Genomic DNA, 16,342 nt, shown 5'->3' with positions numbered 1-16,342 from the left:
CAGATGCCAGAGTCCTGAGGGGATTTTCACTAATGCCAGTGCTGAGGAGATTAACAACATATTCTTGGATTCTAACATAGGAATCAAAACGTGGTCCCAAAGAAAATAGAAAAAGATGGATTCACTTTGTCTGCCTCCAAGTACAGAACTCAGGGGCCGCACTAAACCAAAAGTGGGCAAGTGATCGCCTGTGAGCTGTCCACAGAGCCAGCCCATCACGCCTTTCCTCCCTCACCGCCAGTTTTTCCCCCTCTCTGTGCCTAAAGGCAGCAAACACCAGACCAACCTGGGAGGAAACAGAAGAAACCAGGCAGATAGGTCACATCCTAGAACGTGATGCAGCCAAGCAGAAAATGTCTGAAACAACCCTCAGAGCACTACATAACTGTGGACATAGGGTAGAAGCTCTTTTGTCAAAAAGGGTAAAGTAGGGAATCAAAAAATATCACATCATTTCTTAAACATTTTTTTCTTTCTTTTTTAACTGAAGTACAGTTGATTTACAATATCATGTTAGTTTCAGGTGTACAGCACAGTGATTCAGATATATATATATATATATATATATACACATATATACACATGTAAATATATATATATTCCATTTGATTCTTTTCCCTTATAGGTTATTACAAAATATTGCATATAGTTCCCTGTGCTATACAGTAGGAAACATTTGGCTTTAACTTAAAAACATATATGTACATTTACTTGACTACAGTGACTACATAATTAGACTTTGAATTGGTTGGTGTTACTGGTTGGTGTTCCCTATCATCTTTGATTCATAAGCCATTTTTATAATTCTTCATCTCCAGTTTCTAGTGCTGTTTTTCTTACATTGGAGCAAGAGCTGAAGAACATGCGAATTTCTAGATTTCCTTAGAATAATGGTGGCCTTCCACATTTGAATCTCTCCACACACTTCCCTTAAAAAACATACTGAAAAGGAAAGAAAGTAAAATCACCCAACACCCAAGCCTACAACATAAGCAGGAGACAGAACATATTAAACCGGGATGAACATGAGGAAATAACCATCTAAGACCTGAAGGGTCAGTGCCGGTGCCCACCTAGGGTAGCGTCAGGCTGGGATCATGCCAAAGAGGCTGCAGGGTACAAGAGGGGAAGGGACTCGGATCGAGTCTGATAAAATAAAACCCAGAGAGAGGGAGCCCCACCCTGAGTGACCAAAGGTCTGGTGCCTGGTGGACTGGAGGAGTCACAAGGAAGCGGCTTGGATAACATGCAGGATCACAGCAGGTCCCAGGCAGGCGCCAGCTCTGAGCGAGGCAGCTGAAGAACAGGAGTCTCTTGGAAGAAAGATGGTAAAGGGAAAAGAGGCAGAGGCAAAAGCTCATGGTCCTACTGTAACAACATAGTATCCACCATAGAATCGTTAAGAAGGTGGACCAGAAAGAAACAGGCAGCATTTATTAAAGAAACTGTACTTCACTGAAACAACAGAAGAAGGGGCTCTTGAACTAAGAAAAAGATTAAACTATCCAAATCCCACCCCCACAGATCACCTGCTATTCCGATCCCAGAAAAGCTAACATATATAAACATGAACAGCAACAACAAAAAGAGCTCAGCACCTCAACAAAATTACCACATAAGTTTAAAAAACAGCAAATGAGAATCCAAAATTTTGGCAGATGAAAACATTCTCTCACTATGGAAAAAAAGGTACAAAGCAGAAGAAAATGCTCACACAGTATTTCAACATGAATTAAATATAATTAAATCAGCGACTGCTGATATTAAAAAAAATGCCATGAATCAAACATTTAAAAACTCAGACACTGAACTAAGGGAAGAAACTGAAAGAAAAAACAAAATCTCAGAAATGAAGGGACATTGACTGGAACTTACCAACAGCTACACACAAAACAAGTATTTGGTGGGGGTAACATTTTCAAGAAACTCAAGGAAAGAAAACTACGAGACAAGGATTTTATATCAGTTGAACTGCTTTGCTATTATTAAGGTTGTAAGAAAGATTTTAATAAACAGGCAAGAATTCAAAGAATCCTGAAATCTATTAAAGAATGAATTCCTCCAACTAAGAGATAACTGAGAACACTTTAGAAATGGACAAGTGGTCAGCACAGAATATATTATTATAGATCTAAGACAAAAATAAAATTGTGGACAAGGATAAAAGAACAGTATTATATATTATATGCTCTGACAAAGTAGAAATAATACAACTAAAAATAAAATGAAAGAGAAAAGCAAGAGAAAGGGTAAAATTGAATAAGCTGTTGATTTCCTTACAGGTAATAACTGGGAGTTGAAGATGACATTTAAAGCTGACAAACCAAACAGCACAACCTAAAAACGGACTAAGAGAATTAGATAAAGATATTAGCATGATGATGACACTAGAATAAACTATACATTGTTCTAAATATTCAAAGAACTAAAAAAATCAGAGGTAAGAAATAAATATTGTATAACATAAAACAATACAACCAAGCTAAGAATAAAAATTATAGTTATAGCAATATATATAAATTCACCTACCAAAATAAAATATTTTCTGATTGGATCACAAAGAAAAACCTAATATTAAACCTAACAACTACAAAATACACATTCTTTTCAAGACGACCTGGCATAGACTCCAAGAAAGTTGGGCCAAGTCTCAAATTTAAAAGCACTGAAATAATAAAAAGTATGTCCTCTCACAACAACAAAATTAAACTAGAAATCAATAATCTAACAGAGAAAACCTGAAATATTTGGAAATTAACACACTTCTAAACACATGAGTCAAAGAAGAAATCACCATTTGCAGCATTTCTACCATTATATTTAACAATAATTTTGACAAAAATTCTACCTTATCAGATACCAAGACTATAATCTCAGATTTCTCTGTGTTTGCAGGTAAACTTGGTACACTTTGCTGTAACGGTACTTACCAGAAGACAATAAAGTAATGTCTATAGAATCATAAGGAGAAAAGATTTGACAAGAATTCTTTGTCAAATTATTATTTATGTTTGAAGGTAACAGAAAGATAGTCTTCCATACACAAAGATTTTTTTAAAAAAACCTTATCATTTATGTGCCTCTATGAAAATTACTTTAAAGTATTAACCAACCGATCAAAAGAATAATTAAAATTAGGAACTGAGAATGTGAAAGTTAAGGAGTGTTGGTAAAATAAAAAGTAATTAACATATAGATCAATGTATATAAATTTCTTTATATGTGATTACAAAGTTGAATGCAGAAGAAAAAACTCTTTTGAAAAGAAGTTATAAGATTTGCAATATTATACTTCAGAAAGCTGGGTTTATGATGCCAAGCTGAATTAAAAAATACATTAGAGGGGCTTCCCTGGTGGTGCAGTGCTTAAGAATCCACCTGCCAATGCAGGGGACACAGATTTGATCCCTGGTCTGGGAAGATCCCACATGCCGCAGAGCAACTAAGCCTGTGAGTCACAATTACTGAATCCTGCACACCTAGAGCCTGAGCTCTGCAACAAGAGAAGCCACCTCAATGAGAAGCCAGCACACCACAACAAAGAGTAGCCCCCACTCTCTGCAAATAGAGAAAGCCTGCATGCAGAAACAAAGACCCAACACAGCCAACAAATAAATAAATAAATAAATAAATAAATAAATTTATTAAAAAATACATTAGAAAGTAGAAAATAAACAGGAAAATGGTGATCCCAAAAGTAAAGGCACATTAAAATTTTGGGGGGGTACTTCTGCTTGCAGCCAAGATGGAGTAACAGGCAGGTTGGACTTACCCTCCTATCTGAAACAACCTAAAGAAAAACAGACAGAATATATGAAACAACAGTTCAAAAGATGAGACATTAGGCAAAGGATAGTGATCCTTGAGTGATAGGAAACAAAAGAGATGTCTTTTTTTTTTTTTAACTTTTATTTTTAATTAATTTATTTTGGCATGTGGGATCTTAGTTAGCCAACCAGGGATCAAACCCATGCCCCCTGCAGTGGAAGCATGGAGCCTTAACCACTGGACAGCCAGGGAAGTCTGAGGTGAGTCCTATCATTGCCCTAGCTGACTACCTTGAGAGTAGTAAGATTCCTAGCCCTGGTGCAGGGATGGGGAACTGAGGCATAGCTCAATGAACAACCTGATTTAAGAGCTGGGGACCCAGGGAGATCAAGGGAGCTAGAGTTGATAGGATAGAGTACCAGAGAAGAGAAAGTTGCACAGAAAGAGAAAGCTGGAGATCTGCAGAGAGTCTCCTTAGAAAGTTTAGCTGAGCACTGATCATGTGAGGAGAACTACCCAAAACCAGGGAAAGAACCATCTGACAGGATTAAAAGGACCAGTGCCCAACATTCACACAGGGTTGGGAATAACAGTATCTGTTCCCATCAGCCAGATTGGAAAAACTTATAATTCACAGGGCACTTGGTAGATTACTAGGGAGATTTTGACTCAGCAGTGAAGAATAGGTAGCCCTAGACTGGACACTGCTCTGGAACTGCCTAATAAATCATCAGTGCAATACCCAGAAGCATCAAAGTATTCCCAAGTAATTTAATGGCATCTCAGAACAAAGCAAGAAGATTCGTAAAAACTAATAAATATCTAAGAAGGTAAAATATACAATGTCTGGCATCAAATCAAAGATTAAAAGTCATGGAAACATCACCCATAATGAGGTAACCATTCCATCACAACCAACCCAGAACTGCCATAGATGTTGAAATTAGCCGACGACACTAAAACATTTATTATAAACTATACTCTGTATGTTTAGAAAGTTGGATATAAAAAAGATATAAAAGACCCAAATTGGACTTCTACAAGGGAAAACTTACAAAGTGCAAGATGAAAAACATACCGGATGGAGGCAAAACATTCTTGGACATAAATCGTAGCAATATTTTCTTAAGTCAGTCTCCCAAGGCAAAAGAAATAAGAGCAAAAAGAAACAAATGGGACCTAATCAAACTTAAAAGCTTTTGCACAGCAAAAAAAAATCATCAACAAAATGAAAAAACAACCTACAGAATGGAAGAAAATATTTGCAAATGATGCAACTGACGAGGGGTTAATATCCAAAATATACAAACAGCTCATAAAACTCAATATCAAAAAAAAACCCAAACAACCCAATCAAAAAATGGGCAGAAGACCTAAACAAACATTCCTCCAAAAAAGACATACAAATGGCACATGAAATAGGCATATGAAAAGATGCTCAACATCGCTAATTATTAGAGAAATGCAAATCAAAACCACAATGAGGTATCACCTCACACCAGCTCAGAATGGCTTTCATGAAAAAGTCTACAAATAAGAAACACTGGAGAGGTTGTGGAGAAAAGGGAACCCTCCTACACTGTTGGCAGGAATGTAAATTGGTGCAGCCACTATGGAAAATGGTATGGAGGTTCCTTAAAAAACTAAAAAAAAAAAAAACTAAAAAAACAAACAAACAAAAAACTAAAAATAGAGATACCTTATAATTCAGCAATTCCACTCCTGGGCATATATCCTGAAAAGATAAAAACTTTGAAAAGATACATGCAGCCCAATGTTCACAGCAGCACTATTTACAATAGCCAAGACATGGAAACAACACAAATGGCCATCAACAGACAACTGGTTTAAGAAGATGTGGTACATATACACAATGGGATATTACTCAGTTGTAAAAAAGAATGAAACACTGCCATTTGCAGCAATATGGATGGAGATAGAGAATATCATACTAAGTCAGAGAAAGACAAATATTATATGATATCACTTATATGTAGAATCTAAAAAATAATACAAATGAATCTGCATACAAAGCAGAAACAGACTCACAGACATAGAAAACAAACTTACAGTTACCAAAGGGGAAAGGAACGGGATGAGGGATAAATTAGGAGTATGAGATTAACAGATACAAACTACCCTACATAAAATAGACAAGCAACAAGGATTTACTGCATAGCACAGGAAACTATATTCAATATCTTGTTGTAACCTATAATGGAAAATAATCTGAAAAAATGTATATATAACTGAATCACTTTGCTGTACACCTGAAACTAACACAATATTGTAAATCAACTATATTTCAATATAAATAAATAAGTGCTACTATAAGTTCTGAATACTTTCAAGTGCATCATTTACTGTAAGATTATTGATGATTAGTACAAGATTCATAAATATTAACCTAATAACTTGTATTCAAATATATTTTTAAATATATGAAATTCATGAATCCTTTAAAGAAACTGTACATCAAAAGACATATTCATTAGAATGAAGAGGCAATCTATGGAATGGGAGAAAATATTTGCAAATCATATATATAATGAGTTAATATCCAGAATATATAAAGAACTCCTGCAACTCAACAACAAAAAAACAATCTTACTTAAAAATGGATAAAGGACTCAAGGAGACATTTCTTCAGAGAAGATATACAAATGGCCAGAAAACACATGGAAAGATGTTCAACATCACTAAATATAAGGGAAATGCAAGTCAAAACCACAATGAGATATCATGTCACATCCATTAGAATGGCTACTATCAAAAAAAAATGTTTTTAAAGGGAAGGAAAGAACCAGTGTTGGTGAGGATGAAGAGAAACTCGAACTCTTGCATGTTGTTGGTAGGAATATAAAATGGTGCAGCCACTATGGAATACAGTATGGTAGTTCTTCAAAAAACTAAAAGTAGAATTACCATATGATACAGCAATTCCACTTCTGGGTATATAACCAAAAGAATTTAAAGCAGCTTCTCAAAGAAGTATTCGTACACCTGTGTTCATGGCAACATTATTCATAACAGCCAAAAGATGGAAACAACACAACTGTCCAACAATGTATGAATGGAAAAACAAAATGTAGTATATACATAAATGGAATATTAATCAGCCTTAAAAAAGGAAGGAAATTCTGACACATGCTACATGAATGAATCTTGAGGATATTATGCTAAATGAAATAAGCATTTGTCACAAAAAGACAAATATTGTAGGATTTCATTTATATGAGGTATCTACAGTAGTCAAATTTACAGGCACAGAAAATAGAAGGGTGGTTGCCAGGGGCTGGGGGGAGGGGAAAGTGGATAATTGTTGTTTAAGGAATATAGAGTTTCAATTTTGCAAGATAAAAAAAACTCCTGGAGATTAGTTATACAACAATGTGAATACACTTACTACTGAACTGTACATTTAAAAATGGTTAAGATAGTCAATTTTCTTATGTGTATTTTATCACATTAAAAAATAAATTTGGGGACTTCCCTGGTGGCACAGTGGTTAAGAATCCGCCTGCCAATGCAGGGGACACGGGTTTGATCTCTGGTCCAGGAAGATCCTGTGGAGCAACTAGGCCCGTGCGACACAAGTACTGAAGCCTGTGTTCCTAGAGCCCATGCTCTGCAACAAGAGAAGCCACCACAATGAGAAGCCCGCGCACCACAACAAAGAGAAGCCTCTGCTCGCCACAACCAAAGAAAGCTGGCGTGCAGCAACAAAGACCCAATGAAGCCAATAAACAATTTAATTAATTAATTAAAATAATAAATTAAAAAATATTTTTTAAGGTATACTAGATGGAATTAATAGAAGATTATGAGTTGGGATTAGGAAGAGAAGATTAGGAATTCAATAATAAACTTGAAGGCATACTAATAGAATCTATCCAAAATGAAATATAAAGAGAAAAAATAATTTTAAGAAAAAACAGAGCATCAGAAAGCAGAGGGCAACTTTAAGCACCCAGGTGAGAAGACTGAATATCTCCATTCTTCCCAAATTAATGTTCATGGTTAAGCTCATTTAACTTTTAAGAAGCTTTTCTTTTAACAAAATAATCCCAGAGTTCATCAGAAAAAAATGAAAAAGTGAGACTTATCAAGAAAATTTTGTAAAGGAAATATAATGGGGAGGTGGATAGCTATTTCTGCTAGGTGTTTAAACATACTCTAAAAGGTATACTTACAATAGATTACAGATTACAACAGTGAGGTCCTTACATGAGAAGAGCTAAGTCAGTGGACTAAACCAGGTGGCACCAAGACAGATTATATCACTAATAAGAACTTAGGGACTTCCCTGCTGGTCCAGTGGTTCAGACTCCACGCTTCCACTGCAGGGGACATGGGTTCAATCCCTGGCCAGGGAACTAAGATACTGCAAGCCGCAAGGCGCAGCCAAAAAGAAAAAAAAAAAAACTTAAAACATAAAGTGGTAATACAAATCAGTGAAAAGGGAAATATTTAATAATAATAATAATGAAATTATTATTCAATAATAATTATTCAAAAATCAGTCTGGGTTGTCTCAGTAATATTTGAAATAAAGCATCATTTTAGTTCAGAGGTCCTTAAATTAACCTGTGGCTTATTAAGTATTATACTTCATTGGGCTTCATGATATTTGTGAAAATGGGGTGACATCTTTCCTTCAACTTTCCTTCTGAAACTATATCCATAGTTGGGGAAAGTCCTTATAGTTTCATATTAAGTTTTTAAGATATTTTATGTCATCAGGTAATATTCGATTATCACCACTGTCATGTTATAACATCTAGAAGAGTTTCCCACTGATTGGAAAAGAAAAACATTTCTACCATTATGATTAGGGGTTCTGCTTTTGCTTATATAAATTTAATGAAATATAAAGTAAGTTTTAAAAAATTACCATGTATGAATCCTTTGAAATGTCTTGAGACAACCTATAGGCTGCTTATCAAGTTGAAAAGCAGAGAAACCACATAGAATCAGAAAGAACTTGGAGAAGCCATGTCCTCTAGAACTGGCAAACATGCTCCGTGTCTTGGGACAGATGAGAAACGGAAGCAATCAAGGAACTCCTATTGCAAAGAATGTCACCCACTCCAGAACCGCTACTTCTTCTAAAATTTAATATTTTGAAGCAGAGCTAAGAGGAATTGACAACGATGTAACTAGTAAAACTCTGGATGCTCTCAGCACAGCCGACTCTGTTACTGCCATTACTGGCATTCCTATTTCATCAGACCCTTTTGAAATTTTCAGAAACTACCATCATCTTGAAAATGGCATTTCCAAGTAAATATCTTACTGAAAGAAAGTTCCAGAACTCTGGGCACAGACTGAGTGTCTCTGACATTTGGCTGTCCATTTGTTTTTACTGCTTTGGAAGAGAAGCTCCTGACATCAATGTGACTGGTTGCTTTCTGCGCCGGCAGGCGTGGGTGCCAAGTGCCCTGCCACCAGCACTGAGTGGATGCTTGCCTAATGCTGTGAGAAGCAGGAGCTTCATCGGGACAGTGGGGGCTGAATCATTGTTTTCAGGACCTTTTATCAAGAAATGGGAGCAGAATGAAAATGGTTCTTCATTTACTAAACAAATTTGCTGAATTTCCAGAGAAAAATCTTGAATTGCTTGATTAGATATTGGGCAGAAATTTTTCTTCTTTTCAAATAGAAAAGGAAAGCTACTCTCTCACAGTTTCACAAACTTGGACAATATTTTTGGTTATAATATTCTAGTTACAGCCCTGCAGTCAACATTACGTCTGCCGCTGAAGGATGGAGAACTCCCGTTCTATTCAAGATGGGTCTCCAGTTCAGCATGCCTCTGACACTGAGGAAAGACCTTCCTCAATCTGGAGTTAAGAGTGGCAAAGCTTTTTCCAATTCTTCTGCAGGCAGATGCAAATATGAGCCAAATTCCTAAAGGTTACTTCTGACCAAGATAATCTTAAGATTGAAATGTGGGTTTACAGTTCAAAATTTGGTGACATGGATAAACGTCAATGACTTGGACTTTGCCAAAGATCATAACCTCAGTGAATCTGGAAACAGAGGAAATTATTCAAAGTAAATTCAACCGTTTCTCAACTCAAGCCTACCCTCATTTGGCCAAATATGCCACAATAGCTCCATTTGCTATTGCGTTCTTTTAAAAAAATTTTTTTTCATCTCATCTTATTTCATTTAATTCATTATTTTATTTATTTACTTATTTTAATTTATTTGGTTGCACCAGGTCTCATTTGCGACAGGCAGGCTCCTTAGTTGCAGCTTGCCAGCTCCTTTGTTGTGGCACGCAGGCTTCTTAGTTGCGGTGTGCATGTAGGATCTAGTTTCCTGACCAGGGATCGAACTCGGGCCCCCTGCACTGGGAGCTGAGTCTTAACCACTGCTCCACCAGGGAAGTCCCACTATTGTATGTTTTATAAGCCAGGGTTTACGACGCTTTTGCCACCAAAATGAAACAAAACAAAAAAATCAAAACTGATTGGATGTCAAGCCTGACACATATGTTATCATATCAAAACCACTCAAAACTTTCTCCTGCTTCTGTAAATCAAACTTCAAGAGCTTTCCTGGCGGAAGATGGTGATAAGCTGAAGTTCAAGTTTTGCTTTGCTTGGAAATTTTTGCTTTATTTCCTTTGTATCATAAAGTAGGTATTAATTCTTCCATTAAAAATGAGTGAGAGGCAGAGGTTTTCAAAGAATGTCATATTTTTCTATGTGTACATAGAAAAGAATGTAATCAATGTTTAATACAAAAATAAATTCTATCTAAATTATTGTACATATGCTGAGGTACTTTTTTTTTGTAACCTCATAGCTTTCAGAGTCTCAAAGAGGTCTGTGATTCAAAAACCTGAGAAAAACTCCATTCCTCTGATTTAGATATTGACCTCACATAACACACAAAATCATCTCACAACAGTTCAAGAACTACATGGAAGAAAATCAAACCACAACACTTAGAGGAAAATATAGATAAATATTTAGCACATTTCAAGCTGAGAAAAAAGCGTTCTGAACAAAAAAGCAAGAGGAAAATAATAAATTAAAATGGTCATTCTTTAGTTCAGTTATTTAATTTCAAATCATTTATATCTAAGGGGAAAATCCAAACTGTAAACAGAGGAGGTCATTTTCCCCTGGCCACTAGGGGACCAGTCAATCAGCCACTACCCCTTGCTGTAACACCTAACAAAGGTTTAAAACTATTACACTAGACAACTGTCGCCCCATCAGTAGAAACAATACCTCCAGTATATGTACATTTATCTATATCTGTTTATCAACTGGATACATGCACTAACCTACTAACATATTATGTATCTTATAAAATATATACTTTAAAAAAGATGAGATAAAATTAACTACAAATACAAATTTTAAAGTTTTCTTCCTGCATCCTTGAAGGTGTGTACACCTTCCCATTTTGGGGGCCATTGTTCTGCACGATGGTGGCTAAACAGGAAGGGCCTGCCACCATTTCCCAAGCTGAGTCTGTGTTCTGCTCCCCAGATTGTACCTCCTTCACATCTGCCGGCTCTCTGTATCACCACACACTGCTTTACTGCCTTCCTAGCACTTATCATTACCAGATGTCATCTGCTTATTTATGTGTTTGCTTGTTTATTTCCTCCCCACCCCCCGCTTCCCCAACTAGCATATGAGCTCCAGGAGAGCCAGGATGGTGCCTGTCTTGTTCATTCCTGATGCCTCCACACCTAGAACAGGACTTGGTACATAGTAGGTGCTCATTAGATACTTATTGTGTAATAAGGGTATACAGCTGCTCCTCCACTCAAGTTCACGCTCTTTCCCCCAGCTTGGTCTTCCATTCTCCTAGCAGGCAACAGGGCAGGTCCCCTGACCCTCTGCAGGAAGCAAACAATACCCTATCCTACTTCTCAGCACAGCTTCCACTTTAAAGAGCTCTCATAGAAGGTGAGCCACGCAGGATGGTCTTGCTCCCCGTAGAAAACACAGGTCCCCAATCTCACATCCAGAACCTTAAATATATATACATATATAACTACAGTATTTCTAAAGGCAATTCTTTTTTTTTTTTTTTTGATCATCTATTTGCAAGACCAACTATCATATCATACAAAAGCTATCCTTCTCAGTTGACTCACGCTGTTCTTAGAGCTTCTGTCCTGGGAGGGAAAAGAGAAAGGAGGGCGGGTACCTGATGGTTTTCCACACGTCGAAGCCATCCAGAGGCTTGGTGCCACCTGTGCTGCCCCTGGCCAGCTTCACCAGGGTGGGCAGCCAGTCGGAAATGTGGATGAGCTCCCGGGTCTTCACGCCTCTCCGTTTCAGCAAGGGGCCGGCCACCAAGCCCACCCCGCGCACGCCTCCTTCCCACAGGCTCCACTTTCTTCCTCGAAGGGGCCAGTTATTGCCCCCGGCCAAGGTCTGCCCGCCGTTATCTGAAACATAGTTAGGTCAGGGCATGAGGACATGGTTAACTATTAGATACATTTAGGAACAGAACACTTGGATGTGCGTTGTTATGTTATTAAATCGTGCTGAAGAACTAAAACAGAAAATTCCTCTTTCCCCTCCCCTGTACCAACTACCCTCCCCCCCACGCAACACCACCCTCCATCCCACAGACATAACCAGGGTGTGGCACGGCACGTGTCCGACATGAGACCTTTAAATCCTCCATGGAGAGGGCCACTGAAAAACAAGGAAGGCCCTTGAAGGGAACTGCTTGAGACAGAGCCCTGTGCTGAGCAAAAACTAGGATTCAAGTGCACGCGTGCAACTTTGTGTGACACAGGAGAATGAACCCAGGTAGGTGGAGCCCCTCCTGGTACATGGAAAGACACCTCTGAGTGAGTTTCACTTAGGAACCTAAAGCTCCTAATTAGTGCCGATAGCGAACCTTTTTATTTTCTTCCCGGAAAACTTTTCTAACATTTAAACAGAATTAACATTTGACTCCCTGCTGATTTGAACTCTTAAGTGTGAAAGTTGAAGATTTCGCCAGTGGGTTAAATGTCTCTGTACACAGAACACTTGGATGGAAAAAATAATTGCAGGAAAAATTCCTCCCTTCTTGACAGGATGGCAGGACAAAGCTTCGTTGTGCACTGTGTGCCAGGAAGAGAAGGTTTTCTCTCCCAAGACAACCGAGGGAATGGAGGACATTGGGGAAGTCAGAGAAGTTATGAGAGTGACTTCAGTATCTTACCAGCTGGGTGGGGCTCAGAGTTAAAAATTAAGTTGAACTGTAGAAAATAAAAAGTCATATTTCTTATGTACTGAGCTTATAGAATCATATTATCTCCAAAAGTACCCATAAACTTAGGTGACTTTAGAGACACGTTGTAAATACCACTTATTTGCATGTATATTACACTCCAATTAAATGTTTTCTAAAAGCCACTGTTATCCAAATGAACCACAGGAGGGCAGTATGACAGATGTGCTCTATAGAACACTATGTACAAAGAAATCTCACACAGAAATCAACCTCTATCAATGCTCACGGAAGAAAAGAAACCAAGATTCGTTAAACATCCACTCTGCACCAGGCATCCTTTTAATTTCATTTATCACAGAATCTGGAGTCTATCTATTTGAAAAGGCCAAACAGCTAACAAGTGGCACGTCTAGGATTCAGTGTCTGTGTGACTCCCAGGGTCCTCCTGCCCCCAGAATGCCCTATTCCTGGGGTCCCTGCATATCAGGGAGTGAGTTTTGTATCTATAGAAAACTTTACCGCTCTGTGAAAAACATAAGCATGGTCAGTCTCAGCTAAGTGTACACTCTTCCTGTGATACAGCAGGAGGGCAATCTCAAGGTGATGATAATTCCCTTTAGAGGAGTGCTGCTGGTGGGTAAGAAATTCAAGGCTGTACAGTCACGGAGGCTTCTGATCAAGCCTTTAACACATCAGGTCTTCAGTTCCTCTCTGTGCTTCATGAGGGGGAGAGGGAAGAGTCTTGAACTACATTAGAGGAAGGTAACAGTTCTGCAACACAGATGGGTGACAATCTCATCATTTGCTATCAGACTTACAAGAACATTTTCTTAAACCTCACATCTCTTCTTGACAAAACAAATAGTCATCCAAGCCACTTTATTAAATAGACATGCTATTTCATGTGAACAGACCTGCACACTCAAAACAGAGGGCACCATCTTTAGACAAAGGGAATTCCTCTGTGCTTATATGTCACTGAATATCAGTCACCAATAACCAATGTAACAAAACTTAAAAGAAGGTGCTATTCATGTGATACAAAAATACCCTGGAAAAAAGTTTACACGCTACCTGTGAAGTCAAGAATGGCTAAGACAGCACTATCATTTGCCTCTACTGTCCTGATTGCTATAAATGATACTGGCTCAGAGCTTGTAGAAGATGCCTGTTGTCTCCATTTTTGATAGGTACACTCCTTTGAAATATTAATATCTCTTTCAGTTCCACCTATTTGTTAGTGTTCAATACAAAAATGTTGGATGATGATGGTAGAAATAAGAGCAGAGGTGATGGGTCTGGAATCTGATTTCAGGAGTTGCCCTTGAGATATGACTCAGGAAGGAAAATACTCTGGGCTGTAAAGAGAATTTGGCCACGGCTGCTACTGTAGGAGCTGGAAGGTGCTTTCGTCTTATTTGGGAGGCGCCGGTGCAGTGAGTGTGACTGTTTTTGCCATTAGCTTCTGTGATGTTTTTCCCATTAGCAATGATAAGCGATTCTATCATCTGTTATCGATGTGGCTTCCTCCATCATTTTTTTGAGAGCGCTCCAGGGAGAAAGCACTGTTAATTGACACACCTGCAACTCATTCTCTTGGGCTCCCCTGTCACAAAGCCAATTGCAGAATCCACTGCACGAAGAGGGCAATTCAGCTTTGCTAGGGACCTGGCCGGGCAGTACCGGCTGATGGCCACCACTTAGGCCATCGAGAAATGGGTGCTGTCCATCGGTTCTAGTGCATTTGCCCAGGTATTTCAAAGAGTTGGACATAAAACTGATCAGAGTAACAGTGAGAATAAAATCAGCTCATTCGAAACAAGGTAGAGAAGGGGGTTTCCAATATCGTCCACTAAAGTCTGACATATATTAAAATTCAAAAAGACAATGGAACCACTACTATTTCAAACACGTTTCTTTTCATTTTCTCTCCTAATTTTCCTTTGGGCAAAGTTAATTTTTATTCTTGTTAAGAGTTAATTTTCAAGAGAAAATTTTCCTGTTCATTTCCTGACTGACTTATGAAAAAACTTCCAAATCAAAATAAGATGACTCCAACTAGTAAAGGAAGCTATGAAACATTTTTTTCGGGGAAATCATTTCTCAGCAATGTTTTTGGCAGAGGGAAAACCTAATTATAAAATCTTTGCCATCTAGAAATGTCAAAATAAAACAAATGTTGTCATCTATAGATGGTAAATCTCACTTTATTATTCATTATTAAACGAAAATAGCTGTCAAAAAGTCATGGAAAAACATTGGTTAGCCAAAGATCTGAGCAAACGCATTAAGTATATGACAATGAAGGCTCATTCGCATCCAGCTGACAAAAATTAAGATGGAACCATGACAACAGCATCAGTTTTTAGGACTACTCCCCAAACACTGCAGTGTTGTGGCTTGGTTGTGGAAGGCTGCCCCTGAACCATCAGTGTATGTCTCCATCTTGCTGCCCCCACGGCTCCTTCAACCCTGGCTTACCCAAGACAGTTCCTCACTCGCACTTGGGGATCCTGGAGAGGAAAGCAAGGAAGGCTCCAGCAGCCTTGCACCAGGGCCTGGACTTCCCTCTGAACAGGCCACCCAAGGGAGTGTGACAGATGAGCAGACAACAGGATTTCAGAGACCGAGAGGCCTCTTTGTCCAATAAAGGACCTGTTACTCATGGTTGATTCTTTCAGACTAATTTTTCACTTAAATGCAAATTGGAGAGTTAATGTATGTCTTCGTGGTCATCTAAAGGATTAGGTACATTCAATCTTTGCCTAATGAAAAATTCTAGAGAACGTATCCACCCAGACACTCAGTTTACAATCTGATGTTCTTCTCTTTCCCTGCTGCTCTCCATTTAATGCCTTCACTTCTGCCAAGTTGATCCTGAAAATGGATTTCCAACCCACCTCCCCCTTCTCCAGCCCAGTTGCCTTGGGTCCGGCACTGCTCTCACCTGGACTCTTGGGGTGACACACAGAATGTTTCACGTTGCTATCAGAGGCATCTTTGTGACGCTCCAAACCAATCAGGCCACATGTGTGTTTAAAGATCTCCAACTGCTTCCCAATCAGGAAAAAGTTCAAACTTCCGTCCAAATCACAGAATCGTTCACATGTGGCTCCAAATTACTTTGGGGGCATCAGCTCCTGCCCTTCCCCACAAAGCATGCCCTGTACTTCAGTCACAGAGAACTTGCTTCTTGTTAGAATACAACATGCTGACTTTGCCTGGGTACATGTTGGTTCCTTTGCCTAAAATGCCCTCCCCATCTTTCCTGCCTAATTTAAATGTCACATTGCTGTTTTTTTACTTACTCTCCCAGACAGTCTTTGACTCTCCACTGTCCTCCTGCACGTTATACATTTCTATCACA

General features: G+C 38.5%; 1 protein-coding gene across 2 annotated transcripts in view; it reads right to left on the bottom strand.

Moving 5' to 3' along the window:
- ARSB (arylsulfatase B) overlaps positions 1 to 16,342 on the bottom strand; it is a 159,597-nt gene that overhangs the window by 76,868 nt on the left and 66,387 nt on the right. For both annotated transcript variants that reach the window (XM_057740441.1, XM_057740450.1), the window contains exon 5: positions 11,950 to 12,193. In XM_057740441.1, coding sequence (XP_057596424.1) covers positions 11,950 to 12,193 — 244 coding nt within the window. The remainder of the gene's footprint in view (positions 1 to 11,949; positions 12,194 to 16,342) is intronic.

Source organism: Hippopotamus amphibius, chromosome 1, assembly GCF_030028045.1.
Source record: "Hippopotamus amphibius kiboko isolate mHipAmp2 chromosome 1, mHipAmp2.hap2, whole genome shotgun sequence".
Taxonomy (NCBI): domain Eukaryota; kingdom Metazoa; phylum Chordata; class Mammalia; order Artiodactyla; family Hippopotamidae; genus Hippopotamus; species Hippopotamus amphibius.
The sequence above is the reverse complement of the archived record's forward strand: the minus strand, read 5'-3'. Positions and strand labels throughout refer to the sequence as shown.